Below are 19,663 nucleotides of genomic sequence, written 5' to 3' on the forward strand. Positions count from 1 at the left end.
AGTTAGATTAGATTAGATTAGTAAAATGTATCTATATATATATAAATTAAAAATAGGAAGTGAATGACAATTTTAATAAAACAAACGTACAGAATGAAAGAAAGAGTAAACTCTTTGACATAATTTAAAAGTATGTATACAAGTGGGAAAAAATCATCATCTAAAGCATAATAGATGATCTATGGTTGACTGAAGCATTGAACTCATCTTCTAGCATCAATTTTACCCAAGGTTGACGGCGGAATTTATTTCTGTAAACGATCTTTTCAATTATTGAAATCCAGGTATCCTTTTCAAGTTTATTTGGAGCACCAAAATCAATTATTTCACCATTAGCAAACTTTATCTTGAAAGCATGTTCGACTAATAAGATATCACTGAAGTTTCTATAGTTGTTCTTGGTCTTATCAAAGTTCTCTTTGTCAACATAAATAACTTCAACAACTTTGGCCAAATTGATTTTGGCTCTTGTTTTATGTGAATATTCACTATGAGCAATTAAAGAAGTACCTTCCAACTTGAAAAACCTCTTTTTCCAAATCTCACAATCACCTCCTTCTTGATGCATGTAACCTTCATGGGAGAAGGCAAGCTCTTGGCGCAATTCATTGATACCTTCGTAAGCAGATTTAATGCTGGTTGGTAAGACTTCTTGTTCATCTGTTCTTGGAATAAACAACATCTTAACTTCAAGTTGTGCTATTCTATATGGTTGAGATTTAATTCTTTGTTTGGTATTATAGTCCATATAAGTCTCCCATTCATTGAAACATGTGATGTTAAAGCTAGAAGCACGACCAGTTATTTGATTCTCATACTGATCTAAGTCAACATAACATCTAGCAAATGATCCGTCTTGTGCAAATTTATGTGCCCAAGAATCATTACTTTCCTGGGGAACAAATTTGGTGGTTGTAACAACATTTTTAGATCCAAACATTCTGCTGAGTCTATGTTTTGACTTGACAACTTTTCGTTCTCTCACTTCTACTAATTTTCCTCTTGGCTTTTCGTAATTAGTTTTCATGGTCATAATGAACTCCAAGCTTTCACCAACCGTAAGTTCAAACTCCTTGTTGATACTAATATTGTTAGAGTCTAATTTATAGCTTGGAGTTTTAATACAATGAACACCGTTGTCTAAATAAATAGAAAAATCGGCTTGGTGGTCTCTAATTTCTGGTAACTCAATACCTTTAATACCAACTACTCTAAGGAATAAGCGGCCTCTCTCTTGTGGAAGCTGTGGAGGTTGTGATGATGGAGAAGCTGCATTTTCCTCGGCAATTGGTGAATGTACTGCAACGGGTCCCGAAGATCCAAGAACATTACGGTATTGATGCGAAGTATTATTACCTAATGTTGTTGATGAGGCATTCGAGGATTTACTAGTTGATGGGACAGAAAGGGTTGATGGCAATAATGCTTCATTTAATAAAGAACCATCACTTTGTTTGTATTTCAAAGTGTCATCCGATCTGAAAGGATTATTCTTTTTATGAACCCTAGCTTTTTTAGTAGGTGAATCCAATGCAACACCAGTGATGGAGGACCCAGTTTTGACCAATCTCATTGGTGAACCAATTTTAATTGCACCAGATTTCTTAGGAGTGATAGGTTTTTTAGGTGACTTGTTGATAATTTTGTATTTCATTTCCAACTCATTATCAATAGCAGCACGTCTCTCAATATCATCATCAAGAGCTGCATGTTTTTCAACATCATCTAAATCATCATGAGCTCTTTCTTCAACATTTTTTGGAGGTGTTTTGAAAATATTGTTTTCACCTGTTACACCTGGAGACTTCACCAAGTCAGGGTCTGGATCAGGGAATGCAACGAATTCCATGTTCTTGTCTTTTTGGGAAGCCATTGTGTTGTTAATAATTGAGTTGTTGATGGCAGAGTTATCCTGGGAGTTGTTGTATTCAAGAACAGAATCATGTACTTGGGTTTGAGTAGTATTGAAGACATGATTTTTAGCTAAAATTGCAGTTGGATTCTTCATTAACTCGCTCGTGATATGAGGCAAAGCATGTTGTTCAGGTAATTGAGGACTGGAATCTTGTGAAACATCATATATCGAGGCATGCTGTTGTAGAGAATCATATTTATCGCTTGGTTCATCAACAATTGAACCCTTCTTGCTTTGACCCAAGTATTTAACTCTAGAATATTCTTCTTGGCTAATAGCACGTTTAGCATCCAAAATCTTCTTGACATCATCACGATCCATACTTGGTAAAGTTTTCATACCTTGAGATTTGATAGTAGGTGCACGTTTCAAAGTGTCATCAAAGATGTCATCGTATTGATTCTTTGGTGACAATATCGAGTTTGATCTTTTAATTTCAAAAGATGGAACACTGAATCTTGATGTTTTAGATTTGATTGTTCTCGCTTTGGGATCATTTGTAATTCCTAAGCCTTTCATTTCAACAGGATTACGGACGGTAAATGAGAATCGAGAACCATTATTATACTTATTCATTGCTTGACTTTGTTTTGGGTGAGGTGGTTCAAGTAAAGTAGGGTCATTATCCATATTAGATAAGACATTTCTTGTACTTAAAGGAGTCATGCTTTTTTTATCACCAGAAACTTGGGATAAGTCACTAATATTCATAGAAGTTTCACCATTCTTAACCAAGTTCTTAAAATGATTGCTGAAACCAGAGTCTTCCGAAATTTCGGGTAAAAATCCAGAAACTTGTAGGTCTTCAAAGTCAGGACTAACAACTCTCCTAGACATAACATTAACCTCTTTAAACTTCTTCTGTTGCAAGGATGTTGGAAGTTTAATTTGGTTATCAGTTTGCAAAACTGGTGCTTTATAAGCGGGAACTTCAGGAGTTCTGAATCTTTCTTTGATGTCTGATCTCATGGGTGCCTTTATTTTTTGTTTATGCCAAATCGAGATGAAATCAGTTGGGTTTGGATCAGCCTCATGTTCAGCAGATAATGATTCTTCGAAAGAATCAGCATCTAGTTCATTTTTCAAAGCTTCTCTAGGACTAATGTATTTGAAGTTATTTGAAACATCGCGTTTAGGATCTAAATGTTTAGCGAGATCTTCGAAAGATGAATAGTTAGATGGTTCAATAGGCGGTAATGCTATTCCATCAGGGGGAGCAATATTGGAAGAATTTGCCAACGCGTCATCCTCTTCATTGGTTTCTGACAGCTTTTCTAATTCTTGTTGTGCCTTTTCTTGTTCTTGTTTCTTTAAAAGAGCACGCTTAACTGGTGTTGGTGGGATAGTCGCGTCAACAGCTTCATCAATTCTTGGAGGTGCCAAAGTTGGAATGATTTCTTCAGAAGCATCCTGGTAGTCATTAAATGAATATGGAGAATCTTCAGGAAGACTTGACGGTATTTTAGGTTGTTCCAATTGATGATGAATGGTATGTAATTCATTATCAGTTATTTCTTCATCGTTGTCTTCATTATCGCCGTCATGACTGTAAGAATTATTGGAATTATTGATACTTGCTCTATCGCTTTGACCATTCTCAATGTTTATATCTTGATTACTAGGAACATTTTTATTGAGACTTTTGGTTTGGATGTATTTCAAATCATTTGGGTCCAAAGAAACTCCGTAGGAAACTGATTCAATTTGAGTATTAGCGACATGATCAAGATTCTCATCATCATCTTGATCAGATTGAATGTCAGTTTTAAATGACTTACCTATACCATTATTCATATCATAATCAATCTTCTTATCGTCAATTTCATCATCCCAAATGTCATCAAACCCTTCAGATTTGACCGAAACAGGGTCAAAAGTTTCTGATTTAATCAGAACCGTTTCAGGGTCTGATTTAATCACCACTGGATCTTGTAGTGAGTTAACCAGTATAACTTCAGAAGGTTTATGTTTGATGGTGAGATGTGTTTCATTGAGTTCTGGTTTGATAACAGTCTGAGGTTCTGCTTTGATAAATGGTTCTTGTTTAATAAAGTTAGCTGTCTCACTTTTTAACGAAGGTTCATTCTTCACCAATGGTTCTTCATATTTAAATTCCTCTTTAGCAACCGGTTCCTTTTTAACAGTTGGTTTCTTATCAATTGCTTCCATTGATTCTTCTTTGGTAGTCAATTCTTCATTTAATAAGGATTGTGGCTCAGGTTTTACAGATGGTTCTTCCTTTATCGGGAGCTTCTGTTCAGGTTCCATGATAGGTTCTTCGTTTGTTAAAGGTTGAAGTTCTGGCTTTACAGATTTCTCTTCGGTTAAAGGTTCCGGTTCCGATTTGAGAAGAGATTTATTAGATTCTGGTTCTGGTTTGACAAGAGGTTTTTCGGATATAGGTTGTGGTTCTGGTTTCATAAAAGATTCATTGGTTAAAGGCTTTGGTTCTGGTTTAAAAGATTCATTAGTTAAAGGTTTTGGTTCTGGTTTGACTTGAGGTGGTGCAAGACTTGGTTCCACTGAATGTTTCTCTTTGAGTGCTTCTTCCGTTAGGTTTTTAGAATCAGATTCAGGCTCTTCTTTTGGTAAAGCCGATTTTTTTTCATCTTGATATTTTTCAGAATATAAAGGAGCTCTTGGGAATTCAGACTTTATTATTGGTATTGGTTCCTCTTTAACTTCTGATGAAGAGGAAGGGAAATTTTTTGGATTAGATTTGATGATGTCGTTCAATTTTGATTTAAATACCTCATCTTGTTCGAGATTTGATTCATCATGTTCGGACTTTATTTTCAAATTTTGATTTTCCTGTGACTCCTTTGAAATAAACGGATTCTCTAAAGGATTCTCTGAGATTTCATTTTTCAATTTACTATCACCATTTGGATTATTTAATAATTTCAAAATCGATTTTTCTGCAGTGTTATAAGAATTATCAAAACTATCATGAAATTCATCATCATCATCGTCTTCATCTTCATGATTGAGTCTGTCGGTAGTGGAAGGAATTAATGATTGAACCAAATGATCAGGGAAACCTTTTATACCATCATTTAATTCAATACCTTTATTTGAAAGTTGAGAATTTTTTGATTGTAAAGTTCTATTATCAATACTTAAAGATTGTAAAGAAGATTGAGAAGAACCATTGGAATCTATTCTATGATCAGATTTGGTAGTTAAGGAATTAAGAGGATTTTCAATTTCATTAATTTGATGATTTTGTAAATTTAAAGATAAATAATGAATATTCGAATCAGTTTGAAATTTTGTAGCATTATTTAATTTATTTAAATGATCATCCAATTCATGATTTTTATCTTTATTTGAATTTGAAGTTAAAAAAATTTCCAATTTTTCATTTAAAGACATATCATTAAATTTATTCATTAATTTTAATTTTGATAAAGTTTCTTTATCAATATCTTTATTATTTAAAGGATTATTTTGTAAAATATTATGGAACGTATGAATTGAATCTGATTTATGAGGAGGAGGAGCTGGGGGAGTTGAATTACTTTCATTTTCCGAAGAATTTGAATCATTATCTAACTCATTCCAATTATGATTAAGGTTATTTAAATCTTCTTCAATTGAAGAATTTTGATTCGTTGAAGTATTTTCTGAAGAATCTTGTATTGATTTATAACGATGAATTTCTGGGTTTGAATTAGTAAATGCAACATTTTTCCTTGGAGATAATGAATTTTTTGAATTTTTCATTATTGATTTTGAAGGAGAATTATTTGAATAAGTTGAATTTAAATTATTAAAAGTAGTTGAATTTGAAGGAGTTATTAAATTATCTTGATCATTAATCATTTCATCATTATTGATCATATTATTAGAATGAATTATTTCATTAGAAAGAAATTTGTTTTGATTTTCAGATTCGTCTTTTTCTTTCGTGTTTTTATTGGATTCAGAATCACTAATATAAGTATCAGAACTTGAATTAAATTCCTTTTCGTGAATTTTTTGTGATTGTTTTTCAATTTGTGATTGTTTCGAGAAATTTAAAGGTTTTGTTAAAGTTGAAGTGGAATTAGTTGGATTAATATCTGTATTAGATATATTAGAAGGATCTTGATTCATTTCTTTTAAGAGTAGATCGACTGAAGCTATACGATGGTTAGTATAAGTTGATAATAATTGGGAAAAGAAGGGATTGAATATGGTTTTAAGGTTTGTGCAAAAAAGGGATACTAGAGGATGATCAAAACAAAAACAAGACTGAAAAGGGTATAAAACAGAGATTCTTGAATAGACAAAGGTGATGAAAGGGTCTCAATAGACGAAGAATAAAGCATGGGTAGAGAACAAAAGAATCCATTGACAAAATCATTGGGAACAAGACAACCAGAAAGCATTAATACAATCAAAAAAGCATTAATACAATCAAAAAAGCATTAAGACAAGAGGATATCGTCTAATTGACGATAAATTGAGCCAAAAGATAAATATCAATTAACAATGGATGATGAATAGTACATACCATTTTCATTTTCAAAAAGATCATTAGAATTTTCAAATTTGATAAAATTATTAGAATCCCCAGTGGGAAATTCCTCCATTGGATTAGCCATGATGGAGTAGGAATAGCGCTGTAGGTTAACGTGAGATTAAGCAGTTGACGATTGTTTTTGTTTTCAAGAGTAACCAGGGTTTGATTTGGTTGCGAGGCGGCAAGGAATAAAGTGTAGCAAAAAGCAGAGAATACAGCAGAGAACCTTTGAATGTATGGAAAGATGAAGGATTTGTTTAGGTTAAAGTGTTTATGAGTTTGCTTATTAGAGTATTTAAACGGTGGTTGGACTATTGTTGAGTTGAGTTGTTGATGGGTTTACAAATTAACCCTATGGAGCAATTGATAAACAACGCGTTTTAGGGAAGAGGATCTGGTGGGGGCACGTATACAAAAAGAAAACAAACCTCCGTACAGTTCACCTGCTGATTTGCAGGTTATTTGGATCAAAACTGCAGAAATCCGTTTGCAACCAAGCTGTCAATAAAAGGATAATCTAGTTCTTAGAATATCTACAGTGGTATTTTATAATGACAGCTTTTAGCTGACTATTATTGTACGTTGGTCTTTTATGTACTGTTAACAGACTGTGCTTTGCTTATTCGTTCTTACAATACTTAAATATTGCAAATATTCAACAATATTCCAATATATCAATAATTGAAGTTTAAAAGTTGTAGATAAAGTTAGAATCAAGTTATAGATAAGTTATAGAAAACGTTAAGGATCAAGCTATAGATAAGTTATAGATAAAGTTAAGGATCAAATAGATAAAGTTAAGGATCAAGTTATAGATAAGTTATAGATAAATCAAGATAGTTATAGATAAATCAAGATAGTTATAGATAAATCAAGATAGTTATAGATAAATCAAGATAGTTATAGATAAATCNAGTTATAGATAAATCAAGATAGTTATAGATAAATCAAGATAGTTATAGATAAATCAAGATAGTTATAGATAAATCAAGATAGTTATAGATAAATCAAGATAGTTATTACAAAGAGGTCGATAGGGCGTGTTCTACCAAAATCGGACAAAGGAAAAACAAAAAAAAAACATGTACGGGTTTTAGATGGAAATGTACGGGTCTTTTCTTTTAAGCGGGTTTATTCGATTTTCGATCCCCAGTACGACTCCAGCCAGGGTTTAGATCAAGAACTCTACTTTAATATTTAAGCGTATAATTATACTAATCAAGCAGTGACATAGCAAAGCATTAGTAAATATACCACTGCCTCTTTATTGGGACGTAAGTGCACCCAACTCAAAATTCAAGTGGATCCAAAGGCTACTGATGAAACTGCGCCTATACTGTCTTAGTAAAAAGATTACCCAATTGATCTTTGTTCCGCTTAATTGGGTATACTGACCATACATACATTACCTACATCGTATCATACCTCTACATCATACTTCATTACCTCTATCTTTACATCACATACCTGATCCCATCCCTGATCACACACCTGATCATATCCCTGATCATATCCCTGATCATATGGGAAAGACGAAGCTTGACCGTTTAGTAGACGAACGCGATGCCGCGCTGACGTTGCAAAAAGATACAAAAAACGCCAAAAATCGATTGCAGCATTAAAGAATTTTCGAAAATTTAGTGAGAGTGCAACCATCGTCAATCAAGGAACTCCTTCACTCGAGCAAACTAAAGTACTCCTTCTGTTCCTGATTCTGTACTTCTTTCTATAATATCTGTATTTCTTTTCTGTATTTTCTGTATTTTCTGTATTTCTTTTCAGTATTTCTTAGATCTAATCTTTGTTCCCTGAAATGTACCTTATTTTGGTAGAGACCATTTACAAAAACTTGATACTTTCTCCATGCTTCCTGACTGGTTTATCGAAAAGGTAAACTCGTCATGGTTCATGATTTCGTCTATCTTGGAGAATTAATCAAGCTGTTAATAACTTAACATAGTAAACAAATAAACAGTTTATTGTAGGGTGTTAGTATACTGGACTGTACACTACAGAGTGAGATTTGGCGACAATTGCAAAATTCTAGTTTCATTTAATTTTGTAAACACTGTTAGACTAACATTATGTCAAATGATTTAGGAACACTGATACTTGTTTTGTTATTCTTTAATGTTGTTTTTTTTTTTTTTTTTTTTCAGTTTCTTGTTCGCTTTTGGTGTTTCGGCAAATTTATAAATTAACAAGATATCCCAAAGAAAAGAAAAATCAAATTACACCTCTTTAATATTCTAACTTTATTCATTCGTTTTTAAATGATTTTCAAAAAAGCTTTAGTAGCATTAGGAGCTGCATTATCATTGTCAACATCAGTTTTAGCTGATGATTGTTCATTTTCAACAACCATTAAAGCCAGTGCATCATTAGATCAATTAAATAGTTGTGAAACTTTAAAAGGTAAAATTAAAATTACCGGAGATGAAATTAGTTCAGTTCAATTAAACAAAGTTAAAAAAATTGATGCTGACGTTAATTTTTACAATAGTAGTTCTATTACTGATATTAACTTTAATAACTTAGAATCAATTTCTGGTTCATTAAATGTTCAAGCATTAACTCAATTACATTCAATTGATTTTTCATCTCTTTCAGAAGCTGAAAAATTATCATTAATTTCATTACCTTCATTTGCCATTATTAATTTAAATAAAGGTATTTCTTCTGCTGGTTCAATCCAAGTTTCGGATACTGCTTTGAGTTCTTTACAAGGTTTAACCAATTTTGATTCAATTGAAACTTTGAATATTAATAACAACAAAAATATCTCTTCAATTGAATTAGATCAATTAGATCATGTTAAAACCGGTTTGACTCTTAGTTTCAATGGTGATGATTGTGAAGTTAAATTAGATAACTTGAAATGGGCTTCTAATTTAACCATTCAAGACGTTGCTGATGTCTCGGTTGGTAACTTGACCGAAGTTAATGGTACTTGTGTTATTGCTTATAACTCTTTCGAAAATTTGGAAATTAGTAAATTGAAAGAAGTTGGTGGTTCTTTACAAATTTTTGCTAATGATGAATTAACCGAAGTTTCTTTTAATCAATTAAAAGATATCGGTGGTGAATTTAGAATTTACAATAACTCTGAATTAACCGATATTGGTTTCCCTAAATTAGAAGAAATTAAAGGGGCTGTCAATATTAAAGGTAAATTCGATAACTTTACTTTGAAAGGTTTGAAAGAAGTCGATGGTGATTTCACCGTTGTTTCTACTTCCGAAGACTTCTCTTGCGATGATTTCAAAAAATTACATAAAAAGAAGAAGATTGAAGGTCATAACTTTAAATGTTCTGCTCCAAGTAAAAAATCAAAATCTTCCAAAGGTGGTTCGTCATCTTCTGGTTCTTCTGATTCTGATGATTCTTCTTCTTCTGGTGGTTCTTCTGGTGGTGATTCCTCCTCTTCGAAATCCTCCGATGCTACCTCCTTATTCAGCACTTCCTTCTTGGGTCTTACAATTCTTGGAGGTGCTTTGGCTATCTTTATTTGAGCCAACAAATTTCTCTCTTGTTTTAATAAAGTATATATTGTTTCCTATTTACTTCTAATACCCTTCTTAATAAAACACTTTTGATACTACTACCTGTACTTCATTCACGTTGTCAATCTACACGTTGTCAACCTACTTGTTGAGTAGATGATTGTAGTGATTTGACGGCTGCGATGAAATAGTTTTATTTATAGTCGCATATTTATGTTTATACCTGATTCAGCTTACGTGTCATGCTCAGACTTATTTATATAAAGATGAAATCTCCAGCCAGCCTTTAAACTTATACTCTTTTTCATCAACCATGACTAGTACCGATATCATCGAGCAATTTAAAAGCGCCAACCAAGATCACTTATTCGAATACTTCAATGATTTATCAAAGGAAGAACAACAACAGTATTTAAATCAATTATCAAAAATTGAAGATGCATCAACTTTAATTGAAACCGTTCAAAATGCAATTACTTTTTCTAAACAAAATACTAAATCGAGGAAATTAACTCAATTACCGGTTGAGTCAACGGCTTCTACTCTTGATACCAAACAAGAAACCTTGGATAAATGGTATGAAATTGGATTACAAGCGATTGCCAATAATGAAGTTGCAGTTTTATTAATGGCCGGTGGTCAAGGTACTAGATTAGGATCATCTGATCCAAAAGGATGTTATAATATTGGATTACCATCAAATAAATCACTTTTCCAAATTCAAGCTGAAAAAATCTTGAAAATTGAAAAATTAGCCGCTGAAACTTATGGTAAAGATAACGTTGTAATTCCATGGTATATTATGACCAGTGGTCCAACTAGACAATCCACCGAATCATTTTTCATTAAAAATGATTATTTTGGATTGAAATCAGACCAAGTTACTTTTTTCAACCAAGGTACTTTGCCATGTTTCAACTTGGATGGATCCAAGATCTTGTTAGAATCTCCAAGTAAATACAGTGATGCCCCCGATGGTAATGGAGGGTTATATAAAGGATTAGCCACCAATGGAATCTTGGACGATTTGACCAACAAGGGTATTAAGCATCTTCATATGTACTGTGTTGATAATTCATTAGTTAAAGTTGCCGATCCAACTTTTTTCGGATTTGTTATTGACTCCAAATTTGAATTAGCAACTAAAGTAGTTAGAAAAAGAGACGCCAATGAAAGTGTTGGATTGATTGTTTTAGATGAAGAAAATAATAAACCATGTGTTATAGAATATAGTGAAATATCCCCAGAATTAGCAAATAAAACTGAAAGTGATGATGAATCCAAATTATTTTTAAGAGCAGCAAATATAGTTAATCATTATTATTCGGTTGAATTATTGCAAAGAGAAATTCCAAAATGGATCTCATCACAAGAATACTTACCATTTCATATCGCTACTAAAAAAATTCCTTATTGGGATTCAAAAGAAGGTAAAGTCATAAAGCCAAAAGAACCAAATGGAATAAAATTAGAACAATTCATCTTTGATGTATTCCCATCAATTGAGTTAAGTAAGTTTGGTTGTCTTGAGGTTAACAGAAGTGAAGAATTTAGTCCATTGAAAAATGCCGATGGCGCTCCTAATGATACTCCAACCACTTGTAGAAATCACTATTTAGAAATGGGGACTAATTGGGTTAAACAAAACGGCGCATCAGTCGATGGTTTGGTTGAAGTCAGTGGATTAACTTCGTATAAGGGAGAAGGCTTACAATTTGTCAAGGGTAAAGAATACAAAAATGGTCAACAAATTTAAGTATATTATAATATATATTCCTATTTACTCTTTAGAATTAGTTATGACCCAGTTTAAAGAACTGGCCCGATGATTCTTTTGTATCGTAAGAACCACCGATTGCGTAACCATAAGAGCCAGTCAAGTAGATAACTGCGAGAATCACCAATGCAATCAATCCTTTGATCAATCTATTACTAGTGGCTTCCTTCATCTTGATGAGACTTTGGTTCTTAACATATTTCTATACTTTCCATGCCCTTTTATACCTAAATTGATGCATTGTTGAAATTTCAAGGGACTATTGTTTCTGTATACAAACTTGTCAAGATACACGTATATTGATACATAATCATCATAATACCATATAGTACCTTATATTACCTTATAATACTATCATGATAATGCAAATATATCTACATTGCAATTTGCAATTTGCAATTTTGCAATTTGCAATCAAATAAACTCAACTGGGACATGGCTGAATGTACGGAGTTCCTTTTACAATTGCTATTGCTTACTCGTCTATCTAGCTAGCCTCCATCTGGTCAATTCAGCCTCCATCAGTCTTCCTGGTCTTCAGGTCTTCATCCAGTCTTCACCAGGCCTTCATCTGTTCTTTTGGCCTCTCGCTTAGATGTAATCGCTTATGGGTCCAGTTAAACCGATAATTACTCCTTCCCCACCGTTAACTATGGCCAATTGTGTGGAGCACGTCCTCCTCCCCCCGGTCCTTCCTCCAATAAACAGAAACCCTCGAATTCGACCATTTTAAATCATTTAAAGGACTTTAGTAATTCCGGCGTTCGCTGGAGAGTATTTAAGTAGCAGTAATTGACTGTAGATTTGTAGGCTGAGACTAGGAGTAACAAACGTATCAGTTTTTTGCGGTGACGTTGTTTTGTTGCTAAATATTTATTGCTGTTGTGTTAACATTTTGTCTGACTTTTGCAGAAATAGTCATTTGCTTTATTACTTATATATAAGTTTTTTTTTCATATTAACGATTTATTTATTGTCATAGGTATAGATCTTTATTCATTTTCAATTCTAATTCGTTTTTTTTTTTTGATTTCTAGTATTCGTTTTAGATTTCTTATTTTCATTCTTTTCACTTTATTTATTTTTATGTCATTCAGTCATGGTTCGTCGTTCCAGTAATGCTCCCTCCATACCAGTGGTTGCCACCATTGATATTGGTACTACATCAGCTAGATGTATTCTTTTCAGTCAAGAAGGGATTGAAGTGGCCAAACATCAAATTGAATATTCAACCACTGCATCCGAAGCCCCGGCTGAATCTTCCAATACTGATCAATTTAGAAGAAGGTCTTCGCTTTTAAGACATAATGAACCAATTTTCACTGCAGAAGGTATTGCTATTTCAATCACTGATGATGTTGAAATTGAAAATAATGCAGCATCTGCAGGTCCAACTTTACGTTTCCCTCAACCGGGTTGGGTTGAATGTATGCCAGTTCATATTTTGGCAAATGCGGTCCAATGTCTTGTTGCTTGTTTAATTACTTTAAGAAAAATCAACCAAAACCCTGCTCTTAAAATCAAATATAGGGTTAAATGTATTGGTATTGCTAATATGAGAGAAACTACGGTTGTGTGGAGTAGAAAAACTGGTAAACCGTTATCAGCAGGTATTACTTGGACTGATACTAGAACCAGTGAAATTGTTCAACATTTAGAAAAAATGACTGACGATGACCGTAAAGAAGAACTAAAACAAAAAACTGGTTTACCTTTGTCAACTTATTTTTCTGCTGCTAAATTACGTTGGTTATTAGATAATGATGATGTAATTAGAGAAGAATATGAAAAGGGTGACGGTAATTTAATGTTTGGTACCATTGATACTTGGTTAATTTATCATTTAACCAAAGAAAAATCTTTTGTTTCTGATGTTACTAATGCTTCAAGAACTTATTTTATGGATTTAGAAACAAAAGATTATGATGATGAATTATTAGAATTTTGGGATATCGATCCAACTAAAATTATGTTACCTAAAATTGTTTCTTCTTCAGAATTTTATGGGTCTTTTGTTGCCCCTAATTTATCGAATTTGGGATTCCATAATCGTATTACCCAAGAAGCTTATGATATTTTGAAAACCATTTGGAATGTTCCTATTTGTGGTTGCTTGGGTGATCAATCGGCTTCCCTAGTTGGTCAAATGGCGGTTCAACCCGGTAGTGCTAAATGTACCTATGGTACTGGTTGTTTCTTATTATATAATACCGGTGGTCGTAAATTGATCAGTGAACATGGTACTTTAACAACCATTGGTTACTGGTTTCCTAGTTTGGAAGGCGATGATTCAAAACCCCATTATGCTTTGGAAGGGTCTATTGCTGTTGCCGGTTCGATTATTCAATGGTTAAGAGATAATTTGAAATTAATTGAAAATGCTAAGGATATTGGTCCATTGGCTTCTCAAGTTGATAATTCTGGTGGAGTGGTTTTCATACCAGCTTTTTCAGGGTTGTACGCTCCTTATTGGGATGGTGGTGCAAGAGGTAGTATATTTGGTATGACTCAATATACTTCTTCTTCTCATATTGCAAGAGCTGCTTTAGAAGGGGTTTGTTTCCAAGTTCGTGCTATCTTAAGAGCCATGGCCAGTGATGCTGGAGCTTCAGAAGATTTCTTGGAAGAAGCGCTTACTAAACAAAATGAAAAGAAACCTTTAAGTAGTTTAGCTGTTGACGGTGGGATGTCAAAAGCTGATGAAGTTTTACAAATCCAAGCTGATATCTTGGGCCCCTGTGTTACTGTTAAAAGAGCAGCCATTTCTGAGTGTACTGCTTTAGGAGCTGCAATCGCCGCTGGTGTTTCTTTCAAAGATCCTAATGAAAGAGTTTGGAAAGATTTTGATGATGTTCTTGCTAAACTCCACGGTGAAGATGATTCAGATAATAAATTTGTAGCACAATTACCTGATAACGAAAGAAGAAGAATTTGGAAAAGATGGGAGTCTGCAGTATCAAGAGCAAAAGGTTGGTTAGATGAAGAGTAGGCAAAAATTATTCATAGAACAAAAAATTTATTCATTACTATTTATTTTATATAGATGTTTTTCACTATTAAAATAAAATTTATGTATTACGATATTAATAAATATATTCATTCTTCAAAACTACTATTGTAATCATCAATATCAACGATGGCATTATCTTCCTCTTCAAGAAGACTAGACTGGTCATCAGATTCACTTAATAATATACTCGAATTTAAAACACTGGCCTGTTCACCATGATAAACTTTTCTTCCAATGGTAGGATATGCGCCGTTTTGATCGGGTCCAATGTTTTCAAAGTTAAAAGAGCTATCAATTACGTCTTCTTCTTGTAAAGATTTTCGTGGAGATGACATGTTTGATATAAACCCATTAACCAATTTTGAAGTTTTTTTATTAAATTGGTTCAATTCTTGTTGTTGCTGATCAAATTTATACTTGATGTCATCGAAAAAGCTATTTAAATTGGTTTTCGAAGGTGTTTTAAAGAAATTTTGATTCTTTATTGGGCTTTCAAAAATATTTGATGCCTTTTTAGTTAAATTTTTAAATTTATTTTCAAAATCTTCTACTTGAGGTTGATTATTAAACATTTTTGATGCTTTCTTCGTAATTGATCTGAATTGATTTTCAATTACGTTAGTAGGTTTATTTTCATTAAATTCATGATTTTTCAAATTTTGGGTAATCTCCAATAAGCTAAACTTAACTTCTTCGACTTTCTTCTCCAACTCGATTAATTCTTGTTGTTTATTAGCATACTTCACCAATAAATCTTGTTTGGTTTCATTTTTCACTTCCTCTTCCACCTTGGATGGAATGAACACCGGCAATCCTTCATTCTTGCTAATTGGTTTCCTGGGACTAGACCTATTGGGAGACAAATTCAACTTGATTAATCCGGTAGATTCACTGATCAACCTCTCTTTATTTGGCAAGGTTTCAATCTTGTTCACGCCATTGTTGATTGGACTCAAAATCGAATACGACTTTCTTTTTGTTGGCGTTCTGGGAATCACATTCTCTTTGTCATAAGTATCGTTGACAACCGATACGTCAGGCGTAGAAGTAGTTGCAGTCATCTATAAGTTAAACCTTGTAAAAGAACAAAATCAGCTTTTGAAAATTTAGACAAAAAAAAAAAAAAAACCAATCTTATTGTCTCGAACAGACCCCTTTCCTCTCAATCTTGATCTACTCCTTGCGTTTCCCATCTTTAGTTGACTTTGGTTGGTCTTCAATCCAATGGACTTCAAAATTGCAAAAAACAAAACATCCGGTCGCTTCCTTATTTAAGCAGAAACGTAAATAAACATAGTGAAAAAATGCCCCCGGAACTCAGCAGCACCCCTCGGGTGTTGTCCTTGGACATACAAAATAGCGTCCTCGGTTTCACGTGACTCATGTTAAAACCCCCAAAATAACAAAATTACTCAATTAGTTACTCTAATTAAAAATCTTATGAAATTCGAATTTGTTCGCCAAATTCCTACTCGATCTTTGAAAAACGAAAAAAATCCTTTCCTTTCGCCACGATTGCTTTTATTTTTCTTTTACTGCTAGTCAATTGCAATTGATTAATAACTAAATTAAAGATGGTATCAGTTTTTGGTAAGCTTTTCCTTACATTACTTGTGGTTTACTCTGCTTATTTGGTGAACTTTAAATGTTCCCAATTAAATGAAACTCCTTTAGAACATAGTTCTGAAGTTGTTTTACATCCGTTAAGTCATCATCATAATCAAATTTGTGATGGATATAATGCTGGTGTTAATTTTGCCGAACCTTATTTGAGTAAAGTTCATGAATTTTTGGATGAACATGTTCATTCTCATCCATACTATAAAGAGTATGAAGTTGATTCTAAATTACAACTTGTTAAGGGTAAATATTTAGAAATTGTTCATCCTTATGTTATTCAATTATGGCAATTGATTGAAGTTGCTGAGGTTCATATTTATGATCACCTTGTTGAATTATACGCTCATTTAAAAGGTCAATATGAATCAGTAGTTGCTCCAAAAATTACTGAAATTAAAGAAAAATATTTGTAAACCCTATAACCAAGTATTTCTTGTATAATTTTATTCATTGATGAGTCCGGGTTTGTATTTCTTTAACGACTTTGTTAGTATCTTTATTTTAGGAGTGTCTTCCAACCTTTCATTTCTTCCTCTTTCTATATAATCTATGTCTTTGAATATATATTTATTCCTTTGTTATAATTGTATATTAAATGAACTATAAGAACTAAACTACGCTTTTTTTTTTTTTTTTTCGTTTTGTTAGTGGTGGCTTTTTGCAATTATATTTTGTCGATATCATTCAATGAATCAATATCATTACCATCAATATCTTCACCTTTTTGCTTTTCGGCCTCTTTCTCTTGTTGTTGTCTTCTCACCATTTCTTCAACTGTAGGAGGAACTCCCTTGTTATTTTTACCAAGATCTATAACGTTTCTTCTTGCTCGGTATTCTGCTTCTCTGGCATAATCACTTTCATCGAACTCGGCAGTTGAATCCGTCTCAGTGGTTTGAGCTGACTCGGCAGTGTCGGATTCTGGAGTCTCTTCGGTTGAATCTTCATCTCCTTCAATCACTTCCACTTCAACTCCCTCAAAATCCGAATCTGAATTAACTTCTTCAGCTTCTTCAGCTTCTTCAGCCTCTTCATCTTCTTCAGCCTCTTCAGCTTCTTCAGCTTCTTCATCTTCATTTTCAGCTTCTTCGACTTCTTCGACTTCTTCTATAATTTCTTCTTGTTCTTCTTCTTCTTCTTCATCTTGCTCTTCTTCTCTTTCATCTTCTTCTTTCTCTTCAACCAATGGGTCTTCAACCTCCACCTGTCCCTCAGTTCCATCGTCTTTAACTATGTCAATATCATATTCCTCATGAGTACCATTCATTTTATCATTATAACCACTAGATGAAAACTCAATATTTTCAGTTTTGGCTTTTTCTTCTTCTGCTTGTAATCTTTCCAACTCTCTTTCATATCCTTCTCTAGTTTGAAATGCAACATTAGCTTTGGCTCTTGCCAAATTTAAGTATTCGTCGTTATCATGTAAAATGAATTCAATGTGGAAATTTATATTCTTTAAATAACTAATCCAATCTTCTAATCCATTTGGTATCACTGTATAAGAAGAAGGATGTTCTTTAAAATGAATTGCATCATCGTAAATTTTATCTCTAATTTTGAAAATTTCATCTTTAACTTTATGGAAACGTTTCCAAGCTTTCCAAGATAAATCATCCGAAAAAGTTGGATCATTTGAGTTTTCCAATATTTGTAATAAAGTATTTAAACGATTTGCAAAATCTTGGACGGTTATTTCAGAAAATGATTCTAGTATATCAATGGTTTCTTGGATAACTTCGAAATATTTTGTTAAAATTATTGAGTTATATTCATTTAATAAATCTTCAATTTTTTTCAATTCATTTGGTGGGTATTCACGGGCATTTTTGATAACTTCACGAACTAACTCTCTTGGAACTTCAGGGTTTTCAACTTTTTCTTTATATGTTTTAATATATTCAACATCTTTATAAATTTTAGAATTCATTGAACCTAATTCTTTATAATATTGATAATTTCTTTGTTGAATTTTAGTTAAATTAGCGGAAACAATATCAATGATTTCACCCATTGTAGAATTTAAAAATGGTTTCATTTCAGACTTCAAATTATCATAAGATAAATTTAAAGTTTTTGTAACTTTATTATCCCAAAATTTTAATTCTTGATCGATTCTAAATTCTGCAGTATTTGATTCGAGATCGGTTTCTTTATTATCATAATTTTCAAGGGCGGTTTCCTTTGAGTCGGATGTTTCAGTAATGGTTGAGGTAAGATGAATGGTAAGAGGCTCGTCAGTTGAGTCAGAACTATCGTAATCGCTTTCGACTTCAACTTCGACTTCAACCTCGACTTCAGATTCGGCTTCTTCAGATTCGGCTTCTTCAGATTCTGCTTCTGCACCTGATTCTGCTTCTGCACCTGACTCAGTTTCTGCCTCCGCGCCTGACTCACCAGCTTCAGATTCGTCAGTTTCTGGTTCATTTTCTTCTACTGCATCTGGTTCATCAACGGTATTTGGTTCATCATCGGCGACTTCCTTTGGTTCTTTAGCTTCTTGAGTTTCTAAAACATCATCGAGAATATCTTTAACGACATCAACGATATTATTATTTTCGATTTTTTTAAAATGTTTATCACTAGTTGATTTCCATAAATTTTTACCTTCATTTTTTATGAATTGCAATTTTTCTTTAAAAGACTCATTTGATTCATTGAAAAATTGTTTGAAAAAGGCAATTAAATAATCAATTTTAGCAACTTTAATAAAGTTTTGGAATTCAGGAGAGTTATTTAATTTATTCCAATTGTTTACTATATAATCTTGATAATAACTTTTGGAGTAGATACAAAATTGATCAAAATATATTTGAGAGAAGTCCAAACCAATAGTGTAGTAATGACTTGATTTAAGCTTTAATTCGTTATAATGATAATTGAGCCAAGGAATCAAATTGGAGTGAATGTTATCCACACTTTTTGTGTATGCTTGGTTAACTTGATTTGATAAATCATATTTATCATCAAAAGAATGCCAATGGATTTTCAATTTGGAAGTATGCTCATTCAAGGTATTTGAAATTTGATAATCATTATCAAAATCAATTAATTTCAGAGATACTAAAGCAACATGAGGTTTAGAACAAACAAAATGATTAAATTGATCAAGTGATTTCAATTCTGAATTTGTTAATTTATCAATTAAGATTTTTTGAAATCCAGTATTATTGATTTCAGGACAAACATTGAAAAGAAGATGAAAAGAATAAAGAGCTATCACCAAAGGAATAAGATACTTTAGTTTCCCAATCATGGTCAATGCTTTCTAAGATGTATTTAGATTTATTAATCGAAGAGAACGATGATTTTTTTTTATTTATTGTTGTGA

The 19,663-nt window shown here is 32.7% G+C and overlaps 7 protein-coding genes across 7 annotated transcripts; 4 read left to right on the top strand and 3 right to left on the bottom strand.

Annotated features, from left to right (window-relative positions):
* Nucleotides 1-160: 160 nt before the first annotated feature.
* Nucleotides 161-6,827, bottom strand: INT1 (Int1p; the record flags this gene model as incomplete). Its single annotated transcript, XM_020222761.1, has 2 exons — nucleotides 6,414-6,827; nucleotides 161-6,039 (listed from the first exon to the last, which is right to left on the bottom strand). Exons 1-2 carry the CDS (start codon nucleotides 6,502-6,504, stop codon nucleotides 161-163), a joined length of 5,970 nt encoding a protein of 1,989 aa, XP_020076456.1. The 5' UTR covers nucleotides 6,505-6,827.
* A 1,931-nt stretch (nucleotides 6,828-8,758) lies between these two features.
* On the top strand, nucleotides 8,759-9,904 carry ECM331 (Ecm331p; the record flags this gene model as incomplete). Its single annotated transcript, XM_020223795.1, has 1 exon — nucleotides 8,759-9,904. A coding segment is annotated over one exon (1,146 nt), but the record flags the coding sequence as incomplete, so codon positions are not given.
* Nucleotides 9,905-10,238: 334 nt separating this feature from the next.
* UAP1 (UDP-N-acetylglucosamine diphosphorylase) lies at nucleotides 10,239-11,681 on the top strand (the record flags this gene model as incomplete). Its single annotated transcript, XM_020223597.1, has 1 exon — nucleotides 10,239-11,681. One exon carries the CDS (start codon nucleotides 10,239-10,241, stop codon nucleotides 11,679-11,681), a length of 1,443 nt encoding a protein of 480 aa, XP_020076458.1.
* A 1,037-nt stretch (nucleotides 11,682-12,718) lies between these two features.
* On the top strand, nucleotides 12,719-14,786 carry GUT1 (glycerol kinase). Its single transcript, XM_020221417.1, has one exon. It carries the CDS (start codon nucleotides 12,802-12,804, stop codon nucleotides 14,689-14,691), a length of 1,890 nt encoding a protein of 629 aa, XP_020076459.1. The 5' UTR covers nucleotides 12,719-12,801; the 3' UTR covers nucleotides 14,692-14,786.
* On the bottom strand, nucleotides 14,701-15,807 carry HYPBUDRAFT_241539 (uncharacterized protein). Its single transcript, XM_020223276.1, has one exon. The coding sequence runs from the start codon at nucleotides 15,771-15,773 to the stop codon at nucleotides 14,799-14,801; it is 975 nt and encodes a 324-aa protein (XP_020076460.1). The 5' UTR covers nucleotides 15,774-15,807; the 3' UTR covers nucleotides 14,701-14,798.
* A 479-nt stretch (nucleotides 15,808-16,286) lies between these two features.
* On the top strand, nucleotides 16,287-16,745 carry HYPBUDRAFT_157452 (uncharacterized protein; the record flags this gene model as incomplete). Its single annotated transcript, XM_020222290.1, has 1 exon — nucleotides 16,287-16,745. The coding sequence occupies one exon, from the start codon at nucleotides 16,287-16,289 to the stop codon at nucleotides 16,743-16,745; it is 459 nt and encodes a 152-aa protein (XP_020076461.1).
* A 225-nt stretch (nucleotides 16,746-16,970) lies between these two features.
* Nucleotides 16,971-19,588, bottom strand: HYPBUDRAFT_11966 (uncharacterized protein; the record flags this gene model as incomplete). The annotated part of the gene is made up of 1 exon (XM_020219224.1): nucleotides 16,971-19,588. The coding sequence occupies one exon, from the start codon at nucleotides 19,586-19,588 to the stop codon at nucleotides 16,997-16,999; it is 2,592 nt and encodes an 863-aa protein (XP_020076462.1). The 3' UTR covers nucleotides 16,971-16,996.
* Between the last annotated feature and the right edge of the window lie 75 nt (nucleotides 19,589-19,663).

Source organism: Hyphopichia burtonii, assembly GCF_001661395.1.
Source record: "Hyphopichia burtonii NRRL Y-1933 unplaced genomic scaffold HYPBUscaffold_4, whole genome shotgun sequence".
Taxonomy (NCBI): domain Eukaryota; kingdom Fungi; phylum Ascomycota; class Pichiomycetes; order Serinales; family Debaryomycetaceae; genus Hyphopichia; species Hyphopichia burtonii.

Coding starts and splice junctions, on each gene's coding strand:
- GUT1 (XM_020221417.1), top strand. CDS start 12,802: ATGGTTCGTCGTTCCAGTAATGCTCCCTCCATACCAGTGGTTGCCACC.
- HYPBUDRAFT_241539 (XM_020223276.1), bottom strand. CDS start 15,773: ATGACTGCAACTACTTCTACGCCTGACGTATCGGTTGTCAACGATACT.